General features: G+C 38.2%; 1 protein-coding gene across 1 annotated transcript in view; it reads left to right on the top strand.

The window, feature by feature from the left end:
- POL{LAMBDA} (DNA polymerase lambda (POLL)) overlaps positions 1-26,603 on the top strand; it is a 238,720-nt gene that overhangs the window by 30,648 nt on the left and 181,469 nt on the right. The window contains exon 6 of the mRNA XM_089833317.1: positions 22,335-22,397. Coding sequence (XP_089689443.1) covers positions 22,335-22,397 — 63 coding nt within the window. The remainder of the gene's footprint in view (positions 1-22,334; positions 22,398-26,603) is intronic.

Genomic DNA, 26,603 nt, shown 5'->3' with positions numbered 1-26,603 from the left:
ACTCAACTCTTGAAACTTTCCAACTTAACTCTTTTGGCAACATTTAATACTTGGCTTAGGCATACTATTAATGAAATAAATGGCCCCTTCCAATGATGACTCAACCCTCAACTTAAGTGATATTATAAAGTTAAATTATAACTTTATAATAAGTCATTTATGTTCTAATAATAATTTGGCCACTAAAAATATTATAACTCCCAAAATACTCATCATTTAAATATAAGTACACAAAACTAAGCTCAAATGAAGTCCAATCCGAGCCAAAGAAAGACCAACCTGTAACTTACTGAATTGTGGAGAAGATAAGACCCTCCCAAGCTTAAGCCACTGCCTCAGAAGTCCCTCTATCCACAATAATTAGCCTACGAGGATCACAATAATAGGCTAATCTCTCAAACTTTGATATTGACAAAAATGGGGACATTATAGGGGTAGCCAACAATCCTATATGATGGAGCATCAAGCTTGGATTGGTGGACTTATGTTTTGTGCGGTTAGGGTTATGTTCGAGGCATATTGGTGTACCTTGTCCTATGTGCGCATAATGATTCGAGTAATCATATTGGAGTTAAAGCTGTTTTGGTGGTTGTAATGTGTTTCTATTTCCTGGGTAGGCTTTGAAGATTGTTTCCATGAGCTTCGATTTGTGGGAGTTGGCTTATGTGGTCTTGGATTTGGATCTTTGAATGACAGGTAGACCTATGACTAGGGGCACATACTTTCATGTTTTCATATGAGTTAGTTATTCATTGTAAACTTTGGTTCTGTCCTAAGTGTTATGTAATTTCGTCTATTAGACCGACTTGTGCCTTGATTGTGCATTTAATGAGAGTGTTTATTTAATGTAACTTTTTGGGTGTCCTGTAGCTTGGTTTAGTATAAGTTGAGGGTCGTGTGATGTTGTGAGTCATCCAATTCAGCATGGAGTAGTTGAGAGGAGCGAAGTTGGTAGAGTTAGTAGCTAAGTGTGGGCTTGGGGAAACAAGAAGGTTGGTTGGAGGCTTGCGAGCACAAGTTTAGATTATTCTTGGGGTTCTCTACCGGATTGTGGGTCTAGGCTAGCTAGGAGTTGGATCTTGTGAGGTCTTGCAGAACTATTGTTATAATTGCTTATGTATTTGGTTGTAACCTGAAAGGCCTTACAACCTGGCATGTTGGATGTAAATCTTATGATTCTATTATGAGAATAAGTGTTATTTAACTTATTTTGTTTCTGAAAATCTGTGTTATTATTATACTTCCGCTGTATGGTTATTTGTTGGGGGCTGGGTCATCTCTTTTGGGAACTCATTTGCCTTGTACTGCATCACTTCTTGCCACTACTGGCACTGGTATCTATTCTCTCTGTAACTTTTACTCTAGATAGTAACACTTGGGCATTTTCATCCATGTTGCTGCTGGAACTACTTGCTTGTGTCTTCAAATTAGCCTTCCAATTTTGTTTACCTGTTGAATCCATAATTGTCTCTTTCTTGTCTTTTTATGTATGATGAAAAAATGTTTAGGCTTGTTTGTCTCTATGCTCCATGCGGGTATGTACAGCTGCTGTATCCTCTTTTCGCCTTTCTGTTAAACTACAAAAATCCATGTTGAGCAACATGTGTGGCCAGAGTGTATTGTCTATCCAACTTTCTATATGGCAGCCGACAAGACTTTACTGTACACTTCTTCCCCTCTTCCTGTCTGTGCCTCCAGATTGGTGCGGCTAAAATTCTTGTATGCTATGTGCCTTCTTGTCGTGTGATATTGGTTCTTTGGCGCTTTCGTGTACCTTGATACCGTATTGTTTAAATGAATACTGCAAGTCTTCTTCTATTTGTGACCTTCCCTTCTCACGATGCTTGGTAATTTTACTTCATTTTACCCTTCGTGTGTTGTGCGGTTACTACTAGTTCAGTTTGCTAACCAAATTGGTTCCTTGCAGTTCACTTATGCCTCTCCCATTAGTGTTCTCTCTATGCCACACATCTTCATGTATGCCACCGTAGGGTATGCAATGGTTTTGGCGGTTTGGACTTGGCACAGTCTGTGACTAAGTTGATTGCTGATTCCTATTTGGTTTTGTTGTGTTATGTTCACCATGGGCATGTATGTTCAGCCATTGCAATATATATATTTTTTGTACGACACACGTCTTTCTGTTTGTCATGACATATGGTTTTTTACCTTCGCCCAAGTCTTTGTCCTACCGTATGCCAACGGTATCAACTTGACGACCTCAACTCAACTCACCGTATGGTGTGTGCTTAATAATACCTTTAATCCTATGTTTTCGGTTTAGCCTCATATTGCATGGTATAAGTTACCTTTGTCTTCAATTGGCCCCTTTTATCTCTGTATGAGACCGACGGCCACCATGGTCAATCGTACGCCCCACCATGGGATGACGACAACTCTTTTTAGTCCATCTGTCACCATAGTAGTCCGTACAGTAATAGTTCTCTTTAATTATTATTTATTTTATTTTATTTTTTCAATTATTTTCTCGGATTCCTAATCTACTTCATGTGGTGGTGTCCACCAGCTTGGGTTGCCTTGATTGTCGATCTTGCCTTTCATGTTAGGACTTCAATCGAGACCCGCTCATGACCTCCAGGATCTCACATCCATTCAATGTCCATAATTTGACCGCGCACCATTATCGCCAACTTCCCTAACTTGGTACGGATCCAACCATTTCAGCTTGAACTCTCCCGGCTTGATCCAATTGCAGCCATTGTATTTCGATACTAGTTGTCTTGGGCTGAACCGAACCCTTTTGAGGTGCTTGTGACACTACATCTTTCGTCTTTGTGGTGCTACTCAGTGGCCTACTATGCCATCAATCTTCGTTCATGGAACTTATTTAAGTTGTGCAATCTCTCCTGTAGGCTTTTCATATCCTCCTTTGTTTACAATGGCTATCTAGAGGCTGGGAACCATGAACTCCATCGAGACGACAAGTTCCTGTTTGAACATCAATTGGAACAAATTTTGTCCTATTGTTACTTTGTATGTTATGTGGTAAGACCAAAGTACTGATGGTAACTTCTCCCAGTCGGTCTTCTTTAGCCGATACCAAAATCTTGTTTGTAGCCTCCGCTTGGCCATTCGCTTAGGGGTAATATGGTCTTGACAATGAATGAAAGATCTTAAACTCTGTTCTGAGCAACTAGATGACATGGTTTACGAAGTGACCTCCTTTATCAGTGGTCAATTGAATGAGAATGCCATACCACATAATGATTTGCTCATAAATGAACTTCTCTATGTTTATAACTGAGTTATTCGGAAAAGATTGTGCCTTCACCCACTTTGTTAGGCACTCTATTGCCACCAGATGTACCAACATCTTCAAGCCCTACTTGCCTTTAAAGGTCCAATGAAATCCAAGCCCCAACGCTCAAACAGTTCTTGCGCCTACGAAGCATTGAGCGACATGATATCTCTCTTTAAGGGTTTACCCGCTCTTTGACAAGTATCACAACTTACGACCCACTACTTGATGTTGTTGTACAAAGTAGGTCACCATAACCTTGCAAGGAGTACCTTTCGTGTTGTGGCATCTAGTCCTATATGCCCTGTAGTTGGCTCTTCATGCACCTCTCTCAGGATGCTTTGTACTTCCTCCTCCATGACATATCTCCCCAATACTTGATCGGGTCCCATTTTGTATAACAACCCATTGATAAACTTTTAAGGCTCAACTTCTAAGTACCAACTTCCGTTGCTCATCTAGTGACATGTCCCTTGGAAACTATGAGGTTGATCGATACTCTCTAATGCTCTTATACCATTCAGGCAAGACGACAATGTGAAATAAGTGTGCATCAGGGAAGTCATCGTTAACTCCTTTCAGTGGCTCTCTCGATTTGATCCGAGAGAGTTAATTTGCAATGACATGGCTCTTCTCGGGGCGGCCAATGATAGTGAAGGTGAATTCTTGTAGAAGCAAAAATCATCTTCTCACCCTCTTGTGTGTGATTGGTTTATTCACTTGATACATCAGTGCTTGGTGGTCCACATAGAACGTGAACAATGTCGCCAAGAGGTTATATCTGAAGTTTTGTATGGTATAGACTATTCAGAGGGCCTCCCGCTCCACCAGAGTTTAATTCTGAAGTTTTGTATGGTATAGACTATTCAGAGGGCCTCCTGCTCTGACATAGTGTAATTCTTCTCTGCCCTCGACAACAGCCTGCTAGCGAAGTAAATGGGGTGGTCCAAGCCGTGATCACCCACTTGTGCTTGAGTTGCACCAATTGCAAAATTTGAGGCGTTCACATGCACGTGGGACTCCTTGTCCTAGTTGGGACATGTCAAGATTGGTGCCCCAACCAGTCTTATCTTGTATTCCAAAAATGAGGTATCTTGCTTCATCCCCCATAGGTAGGGTTCCCCTTTTTGTGTCAACTTGTTGAGAGGATAGGATACTTGGGCAAAGTTCTTTATAAATCGCCTATAATAGTCGATGTGCCCCAAAAATGATTTCACCCCCATGACATCCGTGGGAGCCTCCATTTCGACGATTACTTGGGCCTTGTCGGGGTCAGTCTTTAATCCGGTCTTATAAACAATAAGGCCCAAGATCTTCCCCTGTGGAACCATAAAATTGCACCTTTTTGGATTGAGTGCCAACCTTGCTCTTCCACACCTTTCCATGTACTCCCGAATTGCTACTATGTGTGTGTCCTTTCTGTTGAAGATAGACTAGTTATCGAGGAAATCTTAGAAATTCCCCACCAATATCTTGTCGAAGATGTGGAGGATTATTCTTTGAAATGTTGTTGATGCATTGTATAGATTGAAGGGCACCCGATTATATACATACACTCCATCCTCCACTAGGAAAGTTGTTTTCAACTTGTCCTCCTCGAGATAGATATTTGGTTGTACCTAGAGAATCCATCCATGAGAGAGTACATCTCATGTCTGAAAACCTCTTTTGAGGATTGTATCTGTAAATGGGATGGGGAAGGGATTCTTTATGGTGATGCTATTGAGGCATCTGAAGTCGACACAAATTATAATTTGGTTGGCATCTTTGTTTAGTGATATCACTATTGGGGATACCCATTCTCTTGTCTGCACCTTATATATAATCCTTGCCTCAAGCATACGTCGGGTTTTCTCATTCACCTTTGCTACATAGTTTTTGTTCATCCTATACAGTCTTTTCCGTATGGCTACAACTCCAAGTACTAAGGGATGCGGTGTAAGCACAACTTTGGTGGTACACCCTTGAGGTCTTTGTAGGTCCATGTGAATACATCCTTGTATTCCAAAAAGATTTAAATGCCGTGGCCTTTAATGAGGGATCCCAATCATACCCTACTAGAATATTGTGTGGATTTTCTTTATCCCCAAGATTGGTTATTTGTACGGAGGGTTCTTCATACTTAATTGGTTTTTTTGCATCAAATTTGTAGGCTGGACTTTCATTTATGTAGGCCTCCTCTTGTATTCCCCATACTTCGACAGGAACACATTTTTCTCTGACACTTGTTCTATTTCCTCCATCCCTAATGTGTAGTTGTGAATGAGCTTGTAGCCTTCCATCTGCCAATGGAAGAGTCCATTCATCGAGCTTGTGTCGTCCTCTAAACCTTTACCATTAGATTCCTTCCTTCATCTAGTTGGGCATGTTCTTCGTCAGACTTTGACTCCGAAGAAGATGCAATCTTTTCATTTGCCATCTGGGTATGGAGGTCAATTACAAACTTTCGTTCGCCACTTTCCATGGAGAGAGTGTTTTTCTTCTAGTTGTGATTGACCTTCACCATCACTAACCATCCACTACCTAGAATGCCATCATACCCTTTCTTTTTGAGTGGAATCACAAAAAAGTCCAACACAAACAGTTGCATTCCTATAGTGACCTTTTGGGCTATTAATGTCTCAAGGGGTTTAACTGCTTGTTGGTCGGCACCCAATAAGTTGAAGGTGAGGGGCTACAAGGTAGGTTTGTCGAGTTTCTTCCATGTTTCCTTCGGAAGGACATTTATCTTGGACCTGCCATCCACAATGGTGTCCGTCAAAATAGATTCAAAGATTCCATCTGTACGATCATTGTTCACTGCCATTAGCGTAGGATCCATTGCCAACCTGCTAGAGACATGCATTGGTTGTACAGTGGTGCTAGGTTGTAGAGAGAAGGTATCCAATAGTGTTGTCCTCAACCGAGGCATGGTATGAAGGAGGTCTTGGATCTTTACTGGTACCTCCATTTGTAACATCTACCTTGATATATTATTCTCCTCTTCCCTCTACCCGAAAGTGCTTGCCTTGTCATGCATATCCTTCCGTACCTTCATTGCTTTCTCAATCTCTTCCCTAGCCTCTTGTACACTCTGCTTCTTAGTACGAGGATTAGGGTATGAAGCTTGTTTAGCTTGGTTTCGAGTGACGAAAAATTCTTTTTCTTCCTCAATGTTGAGAAGGTTAACGCTAGGTTTTTGACAATTAGCATTCTCGTGATCTCCAGGGCCACACCATCGACACAACTTCTGTGGTGTGTCGCCCATTTGGCAGTCTAAGGTGAAGTGACCCCATTGGTTTAACACTTGACATTAGATCATCGACCGTCCCTTAGAACTGTATTCTATTTGGCTCCTATTGCTATTATCATTATTTCCTCTCCCTCCGTGCCGGTTATCGTAGAATCCACCAGATGATGCATTATTGTTTGTCATGTTGCCTATCTAGAGATCAAATTTGATAAATATACCATAAAAATCAGTAAATAAAATTATAATAAATAAATAAATATTATTAATGCTTAAGTAAATATTGATAGTAATATATTATCAATTACTTATATAATAAATAACTAAATAAATTAATAAATGAATGTTATAAATATAAAATGAAAAGATATATTAATTATATACATGTACAAGTAATAAGTTAATATAATTAATCAATCATTATAATAATATAAAATTATAACATAATTTACCAGAAATGTGTATGGCTTGCAAATAATTGGTAAAAAAGCAAAAATGCGCAATACCAAATTCGTACCTTTATAACAATAGCAGGAAAATCAATTTTCAAATGACTAAATATTTCGGAGGATTGAAAGCGGACGTGATTTCCTACAGATAGGAATCAAACAGACTTTATTCACGCAACTTGAATTGTGCAAGTACCAAATACAACCTACCAATTCAAAATCCCTTCAATACGTTGATCTTAGACATTTCAGAGGAAGGACATATATCAAACAAAGGGCAAAAGCCTCACTTAGCCAAAACTTGCATCCAATCTTCTGTAATGTTTAAATCTGGGCAAGCAGCTTGTAATCATGATTCTCAAGCAGCAAGAATAAAATTCTTTCATAATTTGCACCGGACTGCACATATACCCCTTTCTCAAACAAATGATGGTTTAGGGCATTGGTCGAGTACGAAGGCAACCCTGCACCTTGCAACTCAAGCTAAGATATCCAGTCTAAAAGCGAAGCAACGAAAGATTTAAAATCAAGGTGTCGTAAAGATTCAAAAAGTTAAAGCCTAAAACATTGCAGACGGAAATGATGATGGTCTTTTGTAGAAAATCAGGGCTTTACCCACATCACATAATACTCCCATGTAAGTAACTGGTGCAAATAGTGTCGTTGGGTCAAGGACATCATATTAATCAATCATCAACCCAAGCTACACTTTTTCCAGATTTAAAGATGCAATGTAAAGCGGTTAATGCTACAAGTGAGCACGATTACATCATACCAAGCAATAAGTTCTTCAATCTACTTTGGGATTGCTCATCGTATCAAGCAATAAGTTCTCCAATCTACTTTGGGATCGCTGTGCGAAGTTTGGACTTTAAGCATTATGGGGAGTAAGTCACATTTCTGATTTTAATCTCTCAATTAGGTTTAAATCTACTTACGTGGATTAGTTAAGTACCACCATTGCCTCGAATAACTTTCTTTATATCAAATCTAAAACAAAACAACTTAGAGATTTGTTGTTAAACAACCCTACCCTATACTGCGAAGGATTTGCCATTTTCTTTTTTCCTTGGGAACCCAACTTTAACACTAATAAAGTCTCATTTGATTCGGAGTATAGATTGGTCAAAATACCCAATTTGCTAGTAGAACTATTACATTATCAAATTTTCACCCAATTAGTGGATGCCCTAGGCAGGTTTAGAGGATTAACAATAGATTATTTTCATTCTAAAGATGCGCTTATTCTCATAGAGTGTCCTGTAGATAGAAGCCCATCAGTCAAACTTATAACCAACCATCTTTGCCCTGTTTTCTATAATGACCCTATTAAATCTAGAATCTTATTTGCAGACCCAGATTTAGAGGTAGCCTTTTATGCTGATCTTTATCCAATTTTGGGCAACCCTAACTTGTTGCAGCACCTCCCCAAGATTAAATTTATTGATTAAGGCGACTTTTGCGTGGATGATACCGTTACTTTAGAGAAACTTGAGGAAGGAGAGATTTCTAATGATCCTTCTGCTCCTTTAGGTTTTGAGCCATCAAAACCCCTTATCAAATTTGATCCCCAATGTTCCTCTCCCATGCCTTAGCTTGACTGGTGCCCATCTCATCTAGTTTCATTAATGGATGAGTTGATTCCCATCCCGCCTGACCCAAGTTTGGTCCCATCTTTCCCTCTTAGCTCCTCCTTTGCCCTGTTTCTAGAGGCACTCCCTTCACTCTCACTATCACACCTATTGCAGCCGACATACCTTCTTCCCTGCCTATCCATACCCAATCTCAAAATATCAGTCCAACCTTTGAGCCTAGCCCCGTCGCTGCTGTAAACTCTTCCCCACCTTTTCCTACTACTCCCACTGCCGTCAGCCAAGAAGAAATTGTTAAAAGTATCAAACTGAAAGTGATTGCACTCAGCTCTCTTTTGAAATATATAATATCTATGCATAATATTATTAGTGAGGAGTTACTTTCATGGAATAAGCTTAAGGAACAAAATAGGACTAAGGAGAACGTCAATGAAACTGCTCCGGAAGGTCCTTTGTCCTATGGCAATACTCAAACATCTCAAGAAATACCTCCTGTACTTGATTCTATTTACAATATGATGGGGTTCAATGACAATTTAGATGATGTTGTTGAAGCAGAGATAAATGCTAACATCTCTCAAGCTGATACCATAGATAAGATGGGTGAGAATCTAGATTTTGTAACTGATCAAAGGACTATAGATAATACCATCACTATTAATTCTGAAAATAGCAATCTGGAAATAGCCCAAAATCTTGCTGGTTTGGATGCTCCCAACTTTGGCAAAACCCCAAAAAATGAGGTAGGAAATTCTATTTCAGAACTCCGTAAAAGAGACGGAGAAGCTGAAAATCAGGTCAAAATATCAAGTTCATTGCATGTAGGGAAGGGGAAGTTCCTTCCCAAAGAGCCATGAGGCTCTCATCGTGGAATGTTAGGGGCTTCAACGCCCCTAACAAACAACATCTTCTCAAAAGATGTTTGAAGACTTTTAAACGAGACATAATTATTATTCAAGAAACTAAACTAAATGTGGATGAACTCAATATCTTCAATAAAAAGATTGGAATACGACAATTAATAGGCTCCCCACCAATTCAGCCTAAGGTGGGCTGGCTATTTTATGGGACCCTAGAAAAGTCAAATTCAATGATTTATTAATCGAAAATAATTGGGTGGCTGGAGCCATTAAAAGCATACATAACAAACTTTCTTTCATTATGATTAATGTATACAGCCTATTGTGGGGTTTTCACACTATCGCCCTATTGCAAATGGAGACCCCCTCTTTTTACTCTAGCAAGTGGTAGTCGTTGTCTTAGTTAGTTTTGGTCAGCAACAATCTCAAGTCTCCAAGTCCAGGTGGGTTTGAGAAATCTTGGCTCGCTGGGAAGCAATTTTTGTCCAGGTTTTGTGCAAGCATTTTGGTGCCATTTTTAGGAATTTTTGTGAACTAGGTCCTGGGGAAATTTCCCATCTCTTGAAAATCTCCCTCTTGGGGAAATTTCTCATTCTCAAAAATCTTCCTTGTGGGGAAATTTCCCATCTTTCGGAAATCTCCCTCTTTCTCCTCATCAACCCAAAAGAGATGCGGGATCATGCTAGGGCGTAGCAAATCAAGATTGATGAAAGAATGGGTATAGCGGGTAAAATGGCAAGTTTTGAGGAGTCTTAGTGGAAAAAGAATCTGAGAAAATTTCCCATCTTTCGGAGATTTCCCTACCTCTTTATTTCTCACAAAAATCTCAAGACTCCCCCTTTGGGCAAAATAAAGAGCAAACGCTTTAGGAGGCCTTTATTTGGGGGCAACTCAAGCATTGCGATATTAGAATGATGAGGGGAAGAAATTGATAATTTTCCAAAGGATTTTCCTCCTGGGGAAATTCCCATTTCTCAAAACCTTCCCAACATTGAGTCTCCTAAATATTGCCATCCTCTAAGGAATTAGAAGATCAATTTATGACACGAGGACAATAATATGAAAAAGAATAGAGCAAGGAATCACCAAGGAAAATTCAAAGGAGGAAGTTTTAAGAACACCATGTCTTGGGGAAATTTCCCATCTTTTGGAAATTTCTCTCCTAGGGAAATTTCCCATCTCTCATAAATTTCCCTAGCCAAATCTCATCCTTTATTAAATTGCCCAAAACCACCCTACCTCTCCTCAAAAAAAAAAAGAGAGAGAGAAAGTGACAAAAATTAGAAATATAAGATAAAAGTAATAATAATGAATGGTTTTGGATTGAGATGAGATTAAAATTTTCCCCAACTTTGCAAAATGGTTGTGTAATGTCCCTTTTTTCTGGGACATTATATTTCTGTGTGGCCAGCTCACTTTGCCTAGGTCTCGGGGGCGAAAAGGGTATTTACGACATTCAGTTTGAGATTTGGCCTAGACATTTCCAGTTCCAAACCCATCAGAGCAGTTTTGACAGGTTGTCCAGATGCTTACTATTTTTAGTAAGTAAACAGAGCTCAGTATTCTTGATATCCCAGTGTTGTTTTGGAAGTGTCTCGCCAAGAGCTTTCCAACGAGCTATTGCTCGTGCTTATCCAAGTTGGTTTGATCAGTTATTTTAATGCCTGATGATTATGTGGGTTTTGACTAAGTGACTATTAAAGTTTATTTAATGTGTCACTTTATTTTAAAAAGGTACTATGTCACTTAAGTGACTGAAGGACAAAAAAAGTGTTTTATCCCACATTGCCTACAAGAGCGTGCATCACATTGGAAAAAGTGATAAAAGATACAACAAGCTTCACATGAGGGCATATATGAAGATTATAATATTCAAAAAAATATTAATCTGGGAACTGGAAATAGTTGCTAGTTTCTTCTTCTAGGACACAAACCCTTGGAGAAGCGTTTGAAGGTTGGACGCAAACCTAGCCTTCTTATAGGTTATTTATATTTCCAATCTGACTGTATTTCTGTGTATAAGATTGGATTACTTGGATTAATGCATGTTATTGTATTGCTGTTATATAATACAGTAACATATTTTGGCGGATTGTTGTGTTAATTCCTGATTTATATATGTACTTTTCTAAACATTGGAGGAATAAACAAGTTTTCTGAGTTTTATTGTATGAAATCTGCTGATTAGAAAACGTTTTAAATTCTGGAATTTATGTTGGATATTGGTTCACTGTGTGGGTTTAAATCTGCAACTACACATATCTCAACTTTTTGGAAAAATATCCGGTGAGGGATATTACAGTGGTATCAGAGCAGGTTTTCTTGCGAGCCTGTGAAATCGAGAAACTGAAGCATTTACAATCCTGAAATATTTATTTCTGGATTGAGGAAATCATTTTGGTGATTCAACACAGATGAAATATGTTTAGCAGTATGTAGAGGGAAAATTCTGAGCTGTAATATTTAAGGTCCGTTTATTCTGTGGCCTTTGTGAGTTTTCTACGGACTCCATAAAATTCTGGGAGACAACAGGCTTGAGGAAGGTGAAGGCGTCATCTTAGGAAGCCATTAAAGGGGCATTATGCAATAGATGTGTGGAGTTGTGACTGAAAGTTAATCAAAGAGGTCATATACGGAATTTTAGACGCGTCCAGGGTTGTAGATAGACACCAGCAGGAGAACTCACGGCATTCATATTTCTATAACATTTGCATTTTGTGGAGTTCACGTGGAAGGTTTCAGACTATTAGCTGGGCACATAGATTTAGCAAATGACTCCTCTGGAAAGGTCGGCATTAATACTACAGGCAGTCTAGAAGAGATTAAACGGCAGTTTGAATCCCTAGATACCTCTAGCTAAGTTGTCTCTGCAAATTTTACCACTTACAGCCGTGGTCTTGGATGTAGGTGATTATTCCATTAATGATAAAGGTGTGGGAGGAGAGTTGGCTGCCGCAGTGAGAGAATAGGTACAGATAGCAACTCATGGCATCATTTTCACTTGAAGTAGATTTCTTTTCATATTGAGTTAGTTTAGTTGAATGGAAGTTGTTGTGGATGTTTAATTGTTTGGTATTAACAAATTCGGGCCACTAGCCTCTTGCTGATGGTATGGGTGCCTTGTGTGGTAAGCTGATGATTGAGTGCGCTTAACTTCAATTAATATTCAATCTTTAGTTTGCATCCATTTGATGGGATTGGAGAGGAGATATTGATTTGAAAACTATTTGAGCGTTCCTTAAAATCTTGCACTAGGTGGGTGGAGTCGTCGATTAATTTACATCTAGTAGAGTCAAAGTTCATCCATGATTACTTGCAATTGTAGTTATAAGTAGAACTAGAAGTAGAAATTATAAGTTATAAGTTTAAGTTGGAGTTAAAGTGGAAAAGTTGAACTATATTTTCATTGCACATTGCGAAGCCAAATCTTTAGAAGTGCAAGAGTTGATATTCGTTGAATGAATAGCGTAAGTACCTTTGTGATAACCAGCTATCACATCATAAAGCGAAGTCCACGATTAAGAAGGAACCTTTAAGTCATTTCATGTTCTTACTTTGCAAGCTTCACATGAGAGATGACCTTATATCAAGAGAAGATAGAGTGTTTGGTATTTCTCCTTGAATCACTAAGTATTTGATTCTACATGTTGTGGAACAAAACTCACATCAACACGGCCCCATTACCACCTCAGGTAAATCAGTTATGGGCCAATATCGGGAATTTCCTCTCTTTCCACAATCCAAACCCAATCATACTAGGTGGGAATTTCAATGCAATCAAATGCTTGGATGAGCAAGAGGGAGGTATTCATACAGAAACCCAATCATTGAAGGATTTTAGTGGCTGGATCTCTTCTCATAATCTTTTTGGTCTTCCTACTCACAATGACACCTACACTTGGACTAATAAGAGGAATGGGTTTGATTTAATTAGTGAAAGATTAGATCATTTCCTCTTTTCTGGCGACCTCACCAATTTTCAATATACTATGGAGGCTTCTCTCATTCTCATCTCAGGATCAAACCACATTCCTATTTCCTTGAATATTATTGAAGATAACAGACCAATAAAAAATTCTTTCAAATTTGAAAATATGTGGTATTTAGACAATAATTTCGTGACCCTCTTAGAGCATTGGTAGGGGGAACAGTCATTCGATGGCTCGAAAATGTTTAGTTTTATCTCCAAAGTAATATTGCTTAAATCCAACAATCATTTCAAAAACATTTGGAAGAAAAGGCAAACATAGAATCTGAAATCAGCAAACGTAATGAGATCTTTCAAGTGGGTATGGATAATGTCAGATACCTCAAAGAAAAAGAATCGCTTCACAAATAAGAAGACATTCTTCTTAAAGAAGAAATTTATTGGAAGCAAAAATCACGGTAGGATTAGTTGTCAAAAGGCGATAGGAATACTAATTTTTTCCATAACAACACTAAGGTAAGGAGGAACATCAATAGAATAATGCTTATTAAAAACCGGCAAGGATCGTTGTTAGAAGACCCTAAGTCTTATCACTCTTGAAGCTGAATCCTTCTATAATACTCTTAACAATTGGGACTCTTTGGATCTAGCAGCCCAAAATACTTTGCTAACTAACATCCCTAAACTAATTACCAGAGAAGATGATCTTATGTGAAACCAACCTTTTACAATAGATAAAATTAAACAAGCTCTCTTTCAAATGAAATCCGATAAAGCCCCTAGCCTTAATGGCTTTCCTGCCATTTTCTATCAGAAATTGTGGCATTTCCTTGCCATCGAGCTTTGGAAAGCAATTGAAAATACTAGAAAATCAAGACATTTTAAAAAAGAAATTAATAATACATTTATATCCCTAATTCCCAAAAAAACCTGAGGTAGGCTCTTTTAGTAACGTTAAATCTATTGTTCTCTGCAACATAGTATATAAGATTATGTCCAAAGCAGTTGCCAATAGACTGAAATTGTTACTACCTAAGATCATTTTTGAGGAACATCCCTGTTTTGTTCCTAGACGATCTTTATTTGACGGAATCATTATCATCTAGGAACTCATCCACAAGGTGCAAAAAAACCTGCAACGTTAATCAAACATGATATCAAAAAGCTTATGACAAGGTGGATTGGCAATTTCTATGTAGATGCCTTGAAGCGTTCGAGTTTTTGAAGCAATGGATCAACCTTATTTTTAAATTTATTTATACCCCTAAAATTTCTATTCTCATGTTTGGATCTTCGGAAGGTTTCTTTGACATATCAAGAGGTCTGAGACAAGGCGATCCCATTTCTTCTTTCCTCTTTGTTATTATGGACAAAGCTTATGGAAGAATGATCAAAAGTTATTATTCATCAAACAAGATTCTGGGGTAAAAGTTACTGAGGGTGTAGAGAACATCACCCATCAAAAATTTGTGGATGACACCATTCTCCTTGCTATTTGCTCGCTTTTTGAAGCTTCCTTCCATAAGGAAATTTTACAATCTTATATACAAGTGCTCATCTGAAATTTTAACCTTGACAAATCAGAGATTTTTCTTCCTAAATTCCGATCCCCTGACCAAACAAGTTGTCTGTAATATCCTAGGCTTTAAAAAGGGCAACTTTCCTTGTAAATATCTGGGTATCCCATTAGTCAATGACAACGGGTCCTCTAAATCCAGGGACCCTATGGTGAGCAAATTGGATCAGAAAATGGATAAATGGAAAGGCAAGTGGTTGTCTAATGCAGTTTGCCTTGCCATGGTTAAATCGGTCCTATCAACTCTTCCCTCTTACCTAATGTCCTCTATATTTTCCCATCTTCAGCCAAATTAGCTATCGAAAGTAAAAAGCATAATTTCTTTTCGCAAGGAACATCTAATCAAAAGAAAATGGTGTTAATTAGTTGGGAAAAGCTTTCTAAACCCCTATCCAATGGTTGATTGGGCATTAAAAAATCATTTGGCAAAATAAAGCCTTTGGTGCAAAACTTGTTTGGAACATGTATCATAACCCTAATAGCAAATGGGCCAGGATCCTCTATCATAAATACCTAAACTGCGCTAACCATCTCAACCTTTTCAGAACCTTCAATCATCCTAGAGGCTCCAAAGTCTAGAATTTCATGATGGATTGTAGAGAAATTGTTTCCAACAAGTTATTGTCGGATGTTAGATGGGGGGGCAAGGCCTTATTTTGGGACGATCCTTGGGGTGGGTATTCCCTTCTTTTAGAATCTATTTCTCCCCACATGAGAGAAACTCTTTTGATGCTTTGGGTACCCACCCTTGACAATTATTTAACCTTTCCTTTCAACGACCCTTGCCTAGGTTGGGATTGGAGATCCCTCAACAATAGTCCCTTATCTCCTAGAGACAAAGAAGAGCTCCGTTCAACACTTTCTTCTAGAAGCATTACCCCTAAGCATTTTAGCGACTCTCTATTTTAGCTAGGCTCTAAATCCATCTCTTACATAGTCAAAGAAGGTATCAATCTTTGGTCAATAGTCAAAATTAGCCCCTTTCGGATCTCCCACTTCATTTCTGCTAGCATAAATTTTGCCTTCCAAAAATAGGCATATTTACTTGGACTGTCTTACAGAAAGACATTATTACTGTAGAGTGGTTTAATTTGCTAGGTTTCGAAGGTCCGTCACGTTGTGCACTTTGCGAAGTTGATGCTGAATCAATCGACCATATCGGCCTACATTGCCTTGATGCGTATGCTTACTGGTCTTGGATTCTCTGAAAAGTCCAATCCCAACTCGCAATTCTTGAATCTCTTCTTGACTTCTTTAAAAGTTGGCCTCTCCCCGTCAAGGATTTTACTTATTTTCTGTTTACTATCATAGCCGCCTTCATTATGATTTGGGAATTATGGAAGGAGAGAAACTGCAAGATTTTCCAGGACTCCAAAATTAGTGTTGAGAGATTGATTAACAAGATTGAGGCATGCATTATTGAGGTTGTCAATAACAGACTAATATTTCTTAACAATGACAATAGCCTTTTATCCATATGGGATAATGATATGAGGAAAGCATGGCCTAACCTCATCATCCCCCCAATCAATGGTAAAGGAGGTAAATCATCCGCTCATGCTAGGATTACCTGCAAATGGATACCTCTTGCAAATGGATACCTCCTCCCCTCTCTAGTACAAACTCAACTTTGATGGAGCCTTACATGGTAACCTAGGGGTTGAGGGAATATAATGCATCATCCTAGATTGGAAAAACAAGATTTGGGGCAAGTTGGCTAAGCCTATTGGTAGGGCTACAAACATATTGCTGAAATCGAAGCCCTATGTAAAGGTTTGTTATTATGCAAATCCTTGGGTATAAAAACCTTATAATGGAAGGGAATTACCAAATAATTATTAATGCATTTAGGATGGTGACTAACCCCCATCAATTTAATTACTTAGGATGCATTTACCCATACATCAATATAAAGCCTTGGATAATAATATGTATACCTATGGTTGCCAACACTCAAGCGGCGAAGATTTGCAAATGTTTGCTGCCATGGGCATGTAGAATATCATCCATTTGCTTTATATTAGCCTATAGATAGATGCATCATTCGTAAGAAATCCTTCCCTCTTTTCTTCTTCACACTGGTTTTCCGAATTCCTGGTCTAGGCGTTTGATTTATCCTATTCATAGGACTGGTTCGGTCTTTGATCCAGGAAACTACAGAACCATCATGATTGGGTACACATTTGCGAAACCATATGCGACAACCCTTAATACTATGTTATCTGGTGAGCTTGACAGGATTGCTTATTGGGCTAGAGGACAGGCTAGTTTCAGAGCAGACTATTAGACTATAGATCACATCTTTACTCTACGGGCTATTATTGAGGAGGCTAGATAGATAGGAGAAGATTTATCGTTCCTTTGATGATTTTCGCAAAGCATTTGATTCCGTTCCCACGGTGGCTTTGTTTGAGAGGCTTAGGGAGATTAGCATATTTTGAGATGTGACATACTGCTATCATAAAACTATATGAGACTGTGATTGGTAGATTCAGGACTCTTGAGGGTTTCTCGGATCCGATCCATAACACTATTGGGGTTAAGTAGGGTTGTCCTCTCTCTCCTACGTTGTTCGAGTTATATATTGATGAGCTCGAGGATTTCCTATGGAGGTCTTCGCTCCTTGGTGATGGCTGCTATCTTCACCACATTCTGATCTCCATCCTTCTTTTTGCCGATGATGTGGTTTTCCTTGCTTCCTCTCCAGACAGTTTACAGAGGCTTCTTGATGGCTTGGCTTCCTTCTGTGATCTACAACAGCTTGTGGTTATCTTAAGTAAGACTCGGATCATGATGTTTAATTGTTTAAAGACTTCCCATCTCCATTTCTTTTTTCAGGGCCAGGAGATTGAGATAACTACATCCTATACTTATCTAGGGGTTAATATTTTCGGAAGGCAAGCGATTCAGCCTAGAGTTAATAAGGGCATGGGTTCTCTTGCTTTTCTTGAGAAACAATGTTTCAAGAACCACTTTCAGGATACCTCGTCTAAGTTATCTCTCTTGGACTCCCTTGTGAGGCCTATTGTTCTATATGGTTCTGTGGTTTGGGGTGCATCTCTTCTTGGTTCTGATTGGGCCTCGATCGAGCGGGTTCAGACTTTATTTTTGAGGCGCATTATTAGATGCCACAAGTTTACTCCTCATAGTGTTATTTTTGCGGAGTTTGACGCTCATCCTTTTAGTCTTGTGGCAATTTTTGATTTGGTTTGGTTCCTCCATCGTCTTCGTGGTTTTGCAGATCATGCTGGTGATTGTGATCGATACTTCTATTTAGCTTATTGTTCATTTGTGTCTACTACGAGTGCTGAGTCTGGTTCTCATGTATGTTGTTCGTATGTACAAGCCTCTTCTCTGCTTGGTTCACTTGGGATTGATATTGACAACCTCCCCCCCCTTTAGTTCTCGCTGGATGCTTCGATTCATCTTCTCCCTTCTAGGTAGGAGTTGAATGAGCATGTCAGACTTGACATCTATGGATAGTACATTGCTACTACCTGGGTTAACCCTCCTGTGGACTACGCCCACAAATGTCCTTTTATGCGAAGTACTTTTGGAGATATCTGATGGTATTATTGTTCGTCCTAGCTATCTTTCCCAGAGGTGGTCTCATGCTTTGCGTATCTCTTTGGGGTCTTTCAGAGTTGGTTCTCACTGTCTTCGGGTTTAGACTAACCATCATATCGACAATGGGGAGCGGATCTGCAGGCTTTGTACTTTGGGTGAGGCGGAGACTGAGACACTTCATTTTCCGTTGCCCCATTTATTATGAGATTAGAGGGAGATTTTTCTGTTTGTTCCAGGAATGCTTCTTGCTCTATGATTTCTTTAGCTACTATGATCCGCATTGCCTCACAGTTTATCTTCGGGAGACCACTATGCTCCGTGATAGCATGATCCAGTCATTACTTTCACATCGACACTCGTACTCAGCTCATTACTGCCTTTTTCACGCCATTATCCCCTTTGCGTGGTGTGAAAAGGCCTTCTAGCTCCACTAGATCTACCAGGCATTCTAGATGTGTTAGATCCCGGACCGGATATTTGCACCAGCGACACTCCTCTATGAGTGGCCATAGATAGAGTGGAGCCTTTACTCTTTGGCATGCTTGTCATTTAGTGATTGATTTCTTTTCACCTAGAAAGGACTCCTAGTCTTTCTCTTGGCCTCCTCTCCGGTTCTCTATTTGCTTTCTCTTGTTGTTGTTTGTATTTATTTTTCGGACACCTTTGTGTGGTCCTGCTGCTGTCAGCCTCATTGTTGTAATCCTGCAATCTCATAGAGCATTTGTTGGTCTTTTGTTGGACATTAATATCATTATCTTATTTTATCTTATCTCAATGGCCCTATGATACACATGTTCTTTTGTTATTATCATCCATTAGCTCTTTATTATACCTGTTTTTGTCTTCTTCCTAGAGATCCCTCTTCCCAATTTAGGTAGAAGGGTTTCTATTTAGCATGGGTAATTTTCTGCATACCTCAAGTTTGGTGTTGTTTTGAATAACTATATAGTGGCAGCGATCTGCATTTCGTTGCTGATTGGAGAGAGAAGAGACTAGTGTTGGGCATTTATAATTTCTGCAACTTCATGTCAGCTTTGCCACTGCTAGGTGTGTATATGTGCTGCAAACTAAACTACAAAAGCAGCGTTAAAGTTACAAGCTGGGCGATCTTGATGTTTTAAAGGCCGAGCTTGATCCTATAGTGGGCAGCAGATCATTTTGCTGGGCTGCGAGTTGTCTACTGCTCTCTGCGTCTGAAGTTTATGCAGCTGTGATTGTTGAAGGAACATTTCAAATTTGTTCATCACCTAATTTCCAACACCAAACTGCATACAGGTTCCTAAATAAGCTACTCTTTTCTTATATGTTCATGCTTTGTGATAATTGCAAATCTAGGTAATTGCAATTGAGATCATTGTGGTGACATTTCCTATTAAAAAAAAACATATATATTAAAAAAAAAAAATGCAAAATTTCACAAAAGGAATACAATTCTTCAACATTATCCTAGAGTGAGCCATTAGGGCTATTACAATGGTATGAGAGCTTGCATGATAAGTGTTCGACAAAATGTCAAACCACTAGAATTGAAGTTAGAACCGGTTGGGTTCTTTATAGTTTTCAGTTATTATTTTAAGCTTCAATATTGGAATATGAATGCATAATTTCTTAGTGCTATAAGATTTCCACAATCCATATGAATATTGTTAGTAGCTTCTGGATTTGACTGTGTGCAATATTTTCCATATCAATGTTTTGGATCACACTTTGTGATCCATCATTAGGATGCAACAAAGTTCAACAGGAGAAAATCCTTCTCTCTTGTTGAACTCTCTTGCAACCTGATGATGGATCATGCAGTATGATCCAAAATGTTGATATAAAACAAATTGCAAACAAATAGATCCAAAAGCTACAAACAATATGCATAATTTTTGTTGAAACCTCAACACAAAACTGTGTCATATTCAACTTCTGAGTGAGTGGACAAACTAAGTTTTTTTTTGGGAGGAGGGAGGTGGTCGGGGGGGGGGGGGGGGGGGTGGTTGAACACTTAGTATGTCGAGTTGAGAAACAATATTTAACAACTTAATTGTAAGACAAATAATCTTGGAAAGCTTATTCGATAGTTTTAAGCCTTTGGCTTGGCAAGCCAAGATAGGGCTCGGACTTTGACTTGGTGTCCAAACTCAACAGGGACTTGACAAATCGAAAAACCCAAGAAATTCAAAGGTTGTTAAGGATTTTTTTTCTCATGGCTTAGTTAGTCAATTAACATCACATACAAAGTATTTGAGATAAATAGAAGCTAGTTTGCACACATATACAACTTTGCATAGATTACATAAATATAAATTCGAATTTTCAAAGGAAATTAGTTAAACTTAATAACATAACAGAAATATAATGTCACTATCAAATGTCTACAGTATTCGTGGAATAAGAAATCCATGAAATCAAAAGCTCCAAACATATATCAAAATAAAAGCTAGAGCATATAGGACATAAGGCTTATAGTAGCTTATGTCCTACAAGTATGCCTAAGATAGGTGATGGAATGCTCTATAACCATCCTCTCTCCCTGTGTTGAGGGCTGAACCTTCGGGACATGCTCATCCTCCTCATCGTCATTGTCATCCTCATCCTCATCCTCATAAACCTCATCATCAAAGTCATCTCCATCACTCTCAACCTTAGGGTCGTGCATTGGGTTTCCTTGTGCTCTAGTCTCTTCCATTGCATTGCTACTGCTCCTGCTTCTTGAACGACTTGATCAACCCTCTCCATGTCTTCATTAGTGAATACAGGATCATCAATCTCAATGTTCCACCCTACTTGTGGATCAACCTCCTCTAATACAATAGGCGATGTGTCGGTGCCTAAGATCTGTCTTTGATGAAGACAAGGTGTCGGTGTCCAAGAGCCAGCCAATTCGCTAATCTATTTCCTAAAACCTCAATACTCTTCTCCCAAGCCTTTTTCTCTCTTGTTTGTGTTTCCAAGTGGTAGAATGACCTTTGTTAGCTCTTAGACATGGCATACATACCTAAAAAAGAAAACTTTTTTTTAATGACATTTTATTATTAGTTGACAATGGAGTCAAACTAGCAAGACTCATTGAGTTTGGCGAGTTCATGGACTCAGTGAGTCCAGTCAAAACTCGCCTAGGTTCGGCCGAGTCTGAGGCTAGTGGTTGTGAACTTGCCCAGACTTGGCTGACTCTGAGGCAAGAGGCCACTGACCTCGAAACTCGCAATCCGTTAAGGACTCACCAAGTCTTTTAACGCTGGTTTTATCACATTAAATGGCCCGATTTTTGAACCATAAACAATGCCGAAATCAAAATTAAAATATAGTTCCATAGTACATAGTAAAACATTGTAATCACAAGAGGTGCTCTTATATTCCTATAAATCTTGTTCTTTTTATAGATTTATTTTTAAAATGTTTTGTGCATTAGAATTAAGATATTTTATTTCATTGCTTTAAATATAATTTGGATAACTTGATGATTGTGTTTTAAAGGCAAGATACTTCTTGATGGTGATGACATTATGTTTTTTCATTCTGAGGCTTGGTTTTGCTACTTTATGTTCTATTATTTCAGTCACTTCTTGATTGGTAATATCCTCCGAGGTTCCATTCAGCTTTAATTGCATGATATGGGGTTTTTCTATTTTCAAATTTAACAAGGATTTACCCCTGGCCTTTACTAGAGTACACAACATCCAAGATTCATTACGAAGTCTATACAATTAAACATTATACATTTAACTATATAAAATGTCTCTTGGAAATTTGAACACAAGTTTTCCTCATGAAATCCTTGATTTACAAATTGAGCTCATCTGTTTGATATGTTTTATTCACCTTACTATTCTACCGGAAAAAGTGGTATTATTTTAAATTATATAACCAAATTGTTGCGTGGCAGATTCAAGAGATTATTCAGAGTGGACGACTGTCAAAGTTAGAGCATTTTGAGAATGATGAAAAGGTCAGTACGGGTTATATGAATTTAAGTTTGATTTGTTTTAATTTTTTTTTAGGACCTTAGGTATATGGTATGATCAGAAACAACTGATACAGAATATCTATGCTGTCACTAGATTTGAGGTAGAGTTAAATGTTTTTGCGAATCTGATAGATACTTAAAATGGAAGCAGTTTAAAAATTACAAGAAATATTCCCTCTTTCATTTTGTGAGATGATATTATTGCACATGCGCTGTTCCAATACATGTCACTACTTATGCTGTTTCATCGTTTTTGTATGAAAAATATCCATCTTTTTAATCTTTTGAAGAAATGCATCTTGTATTACTTCAAAGAGAAAATCACACCAATCAAGCACTATAATTTGAAGAAAAATTACTACCTGCACAAGCAAGGTAAGAAATGACTTGGCTGTATAGTCCAATGAGAAGAGGATTCTCATCCTTGGGAAACCATTCAAGCTTATACTAAAGGTGAAATAGTTTCTGAAGTCACAACCTCCCTATGTTGACTGAGGATATATATTTCTGAAAACTATCCCAGCAATCTTCTCCTCCAACCAAATTGTTACCGAACAAATCATGAGCATTAATCTTTTCAACTATAACTGACACGATTAATTCAATTTTACTTTAGACTTCTGTCAACCAAATCATAAACAAATGTCTTTTCAATATTGTTTTGGACTATTGCACAAGTAAAGATGGAGATCACTTGGGTGTGCACTTCAAAAGGCAAAGAGTTCACATCCTTGGGCGACCACTCAAACATAGCTTGTATAGTAAAGGTGAAATATTTTCTAAATAGTCACAACCTCGTCATGTTGAGTGAGGACAGAACTTGGCATCCTCTCCTCTATCCAGATTGCTACCAACCAAACCATGTGCAATAATCTTTTCAGCTATTGTTGATAATGTGGAATTCAATTAATCATGTCATCCCCACACAAGTGTTTCACACTTATAGAAGAAATGGTCAGCTGTCTTCTATTTCTGGAGCACAATGCAAAAAGCATCTGCAATACCCGCTTTAGTCAACTGTGCTGTACAGCTACACTTAGATGCATTAGTAGCTCTCTTGACACCTTGTGTTCGAAGTATATTTTTGATCTCCAAATGATCCAACATTGCCACCACTTGTCCATTTAGGGCAATGGCATTAGAGTGGTTCAATTGATTATGTTGGTCCTTTTCTTACAGCTGAAGGATGATTATTCATTTCTCCACTTCACAATCATTTCAATATTGGTATTGTAGTGGATACCCAAGTTTGGTTTTCACACCATCACCCCAAAATTTTGGGGACCCCCTTTTTTGGTTACCTTAGTGAATTTTTTCGGAGTTGTCCAAATTTTTTTTTTTAATTTGGAAATTTTACACTTTGGACACCTTTGGCCTGGGAGGGATATGGTTAGATTCATTTTTCACCCGGTGTTAACTTGATTTTCCGGAGTGAGTAATTTTATCCCTAGGCTGAGCAAATTTCAAAGACAACATTTTTTTCGATGGTTAGAACAATATTCGGCAGGATAAATTTGCAAATTTTTGGACTTAGACAGATTTTGAAATTGGAAACAATTGTATAGACTTGAGCATTTTCAAAATTTTTTTTTTTATAGATCTAATTGTTTTGGAAATCTTTAATTTTTGGTGAAAAAGAAAATTTTGTGATAGTGAAATTAAATTGGAAAAATCGATTTTCAATGTTAGAAAAATGGTTTATTTTTGGTAAAAAATTGAAATTGCATTGCAAAATTGAAAATGGACTTAATTGCAAAATTTTGCATTAAATTGGTTAAAATTGCCTTGAAGATTTTAAAAATATTAAAAAAGATTGGTAAATTAAAATTAAAAATCAATTTCAATCTGATTTTAATGATATCTTAGTTACCAAAACGTTATTAAATGAAATTTTTTAACATCTCCAAGGTTTTCTTAATTTTATTTTGCAATTTTCGGTCCTAACCGGCAATTAAATGTGCAAATTTCACTATAGACAAAATTAATTTTGGCTTGGCATTTAAATTAGGACCATTAATTAGACACTAATTTAATTTTCTTCTCCTATAGGGCTAGTCGGCCAGCTTCAAGGAGTAAAGGGAGTGTGGTATAAGAGGCTTCCTCCTCTCCCATTATCTGATCCCATCTCAGCTTTGTGTGCTTGACAATTTCCTCTTGGAGGAGCAGATTTCACATGCTTTGGCCCTTTTCTAAGGAAGGGCAGCTTTCTGTGTTTGGCGATCTCTCTTGGAGGGCAGGTTTCAACCTTGGCAATGATGGAGCAGACCCGAATATTTTCTATGCTTGGCGATTTTTCCTAAAAGGAGGCAATTTTCTGCTCTAGCCGATTTTCCTTAGGGCAGATTTTCATGTATTTGGCATTATCCTTCCTCCAACTTGAACAAATTTCAGACCTTGGCGATTTTGTTGGGGCAGACCTAAGTGCTTTCCTCTTGTTTGGTGATTTTTGTGGAGTCTGATTTTCTTGCTACAGCTACAATTTCAATATCAGATCTGGGTAACTTTATTTGGTAGAGGATACATGATTGAAGATCCGATTTTTGGGTAAGTGTGGGCAGTTTCAGTGAGCTCGAAATTCTGATTTTTTTTGCAAGGAGGCTGTCATGTCCCCTATTTTTGCCCCTCCTTAGTGACAACATTTCTAGCAAGGTTGGTCTATTATCTGGTTTCCATTGGCCAGCAGAGCATAGAGGGAACCAACCCAGGGGCTTTGAGAGTCATGCATGAGCTTCCCAAGTAGTTTAGAGCAGTAGACAACAGTTTCCTACAATTTAGGAGGGATTCCTAATTTGTAAGGATTGACTAGGAGTGGTCTAGGAGGCATTTGGAGACATCAGCGAACGTTTTGGAGACTCAGAGTGCATCCCCTATTTTTTAGGAGGCATTTCTATTTTTTAGGACGAATTCCCAGTACAGTGACAGTTCTCTTAGAGGTGCACACAGTAGGGGAGAGTCATTGGGACTCAATTTTGGTTGATTGGGGCAATCTCCTACTTTTTAGGAGCATCCCTAGATTTTAGGGATGGACTGCCAATTGACCCATCTTGTTCGGCATCAGTTAGGGACAGGTGACAAGGTCAGATTCATGTTGGATTGGTCATTTTGGGCCTTTTGGGACCATTTGGAAAATATTTTAATATATTTAAATATTTCCTAAGTTGGTAATTAAATAAATTAAATAAGGTTAAGTTTTAGCCATTTTGGAGTAATAAGGGGTTTTTTAGCCTCATCTGGATGTGCATCCTATGGTGTGATAGCTCGTTGGAAAAGTCTCAAAATTCTCTAAATCTTTCTCTTTGATCTCAGGGCATTTCAGTGAATGGAATTCTATCTATGAGGGAAAAAGTCATTTTCTAGTAACATGACCACTTTCAAATAAGAAATTATAACATTTTCACTACACAAGACCACTTGGAGACACTTAGGGTTTGATTTGCAATTGAGAGGGGGTTATAAGGAGATGGAAGCTTCATTCTAAGATCATTTTTTTGCATATTGAAAAACTTGTTTTTGTGAATTGACTCTGAGAGAGCAATTCTTCATTTGGGATGCAAACCCCAGGTTTTGGATTGGCTGGGATGTAGCCCTCAACAATTATTGGCATTGGATTCTTCAGACAGTGTGCGTTGCTATTAGGGATAGAGTACACCATTCTTTATTGTAGATTCAGGTTGCAGATTTATGGTTTCAGCGTTACAGATTGATTCTTTCAGCTGGGACATGATTCCTTGCAGTCTTACGGCTACCACTTGCAGTAGTTTGGCATCATTGTTGGATGTAAGCTCCTTGGAACTGCATTGGATTTGTTGTTTGGCTTTATAAATCAGAAATCTGCTTGGTACGACTTAGAGCAATTCTAATTTGACTCTATGTTCTTATTTATTTTCAGTCTCCTCTCATGTTTATTGTTCATTATTCATTACTATTGTGAAAACTATCAAAAAACACAAAACAAAAACAAAACTTTCTGCAACTTCTGTCTATTCTCAAAGACCATCAAAGAAATCATAGGAAAATATAGTTTATTAATTTAAAAACTATAGCAGATTAGCAAGGGCATCTATCGGGGATCTTTCAGAGGCCTGATTTTTTAAAGGTTTGATCCAAATTCAAAGAGAGCCCGGCTATTGGTAAAGGTGAAATGAAGGTAAAATTCAATTCATTTTAGAGTTGAAGGTTGGTTTAAAA

This window comes from Cupressus sempervirens, chromosome 5, assembly GCF_028749045.1.
Source record: "Cupressus sempervirens isolate cs-2001-9-10 chromosome 5, ASM2874904v1, whole genome shotgun sequence".
In the NCBI taxonomy this organism is placed as follows: Eukaryota; Viridiplantae; Streptophyta; class Pinopsida; order Cupressales; family Cupressaceae; genus Cupressus; species Cupressus sempervirens.
This window is presented reverse-complemented; position numbering and strand designations above follow the sequence as displayed.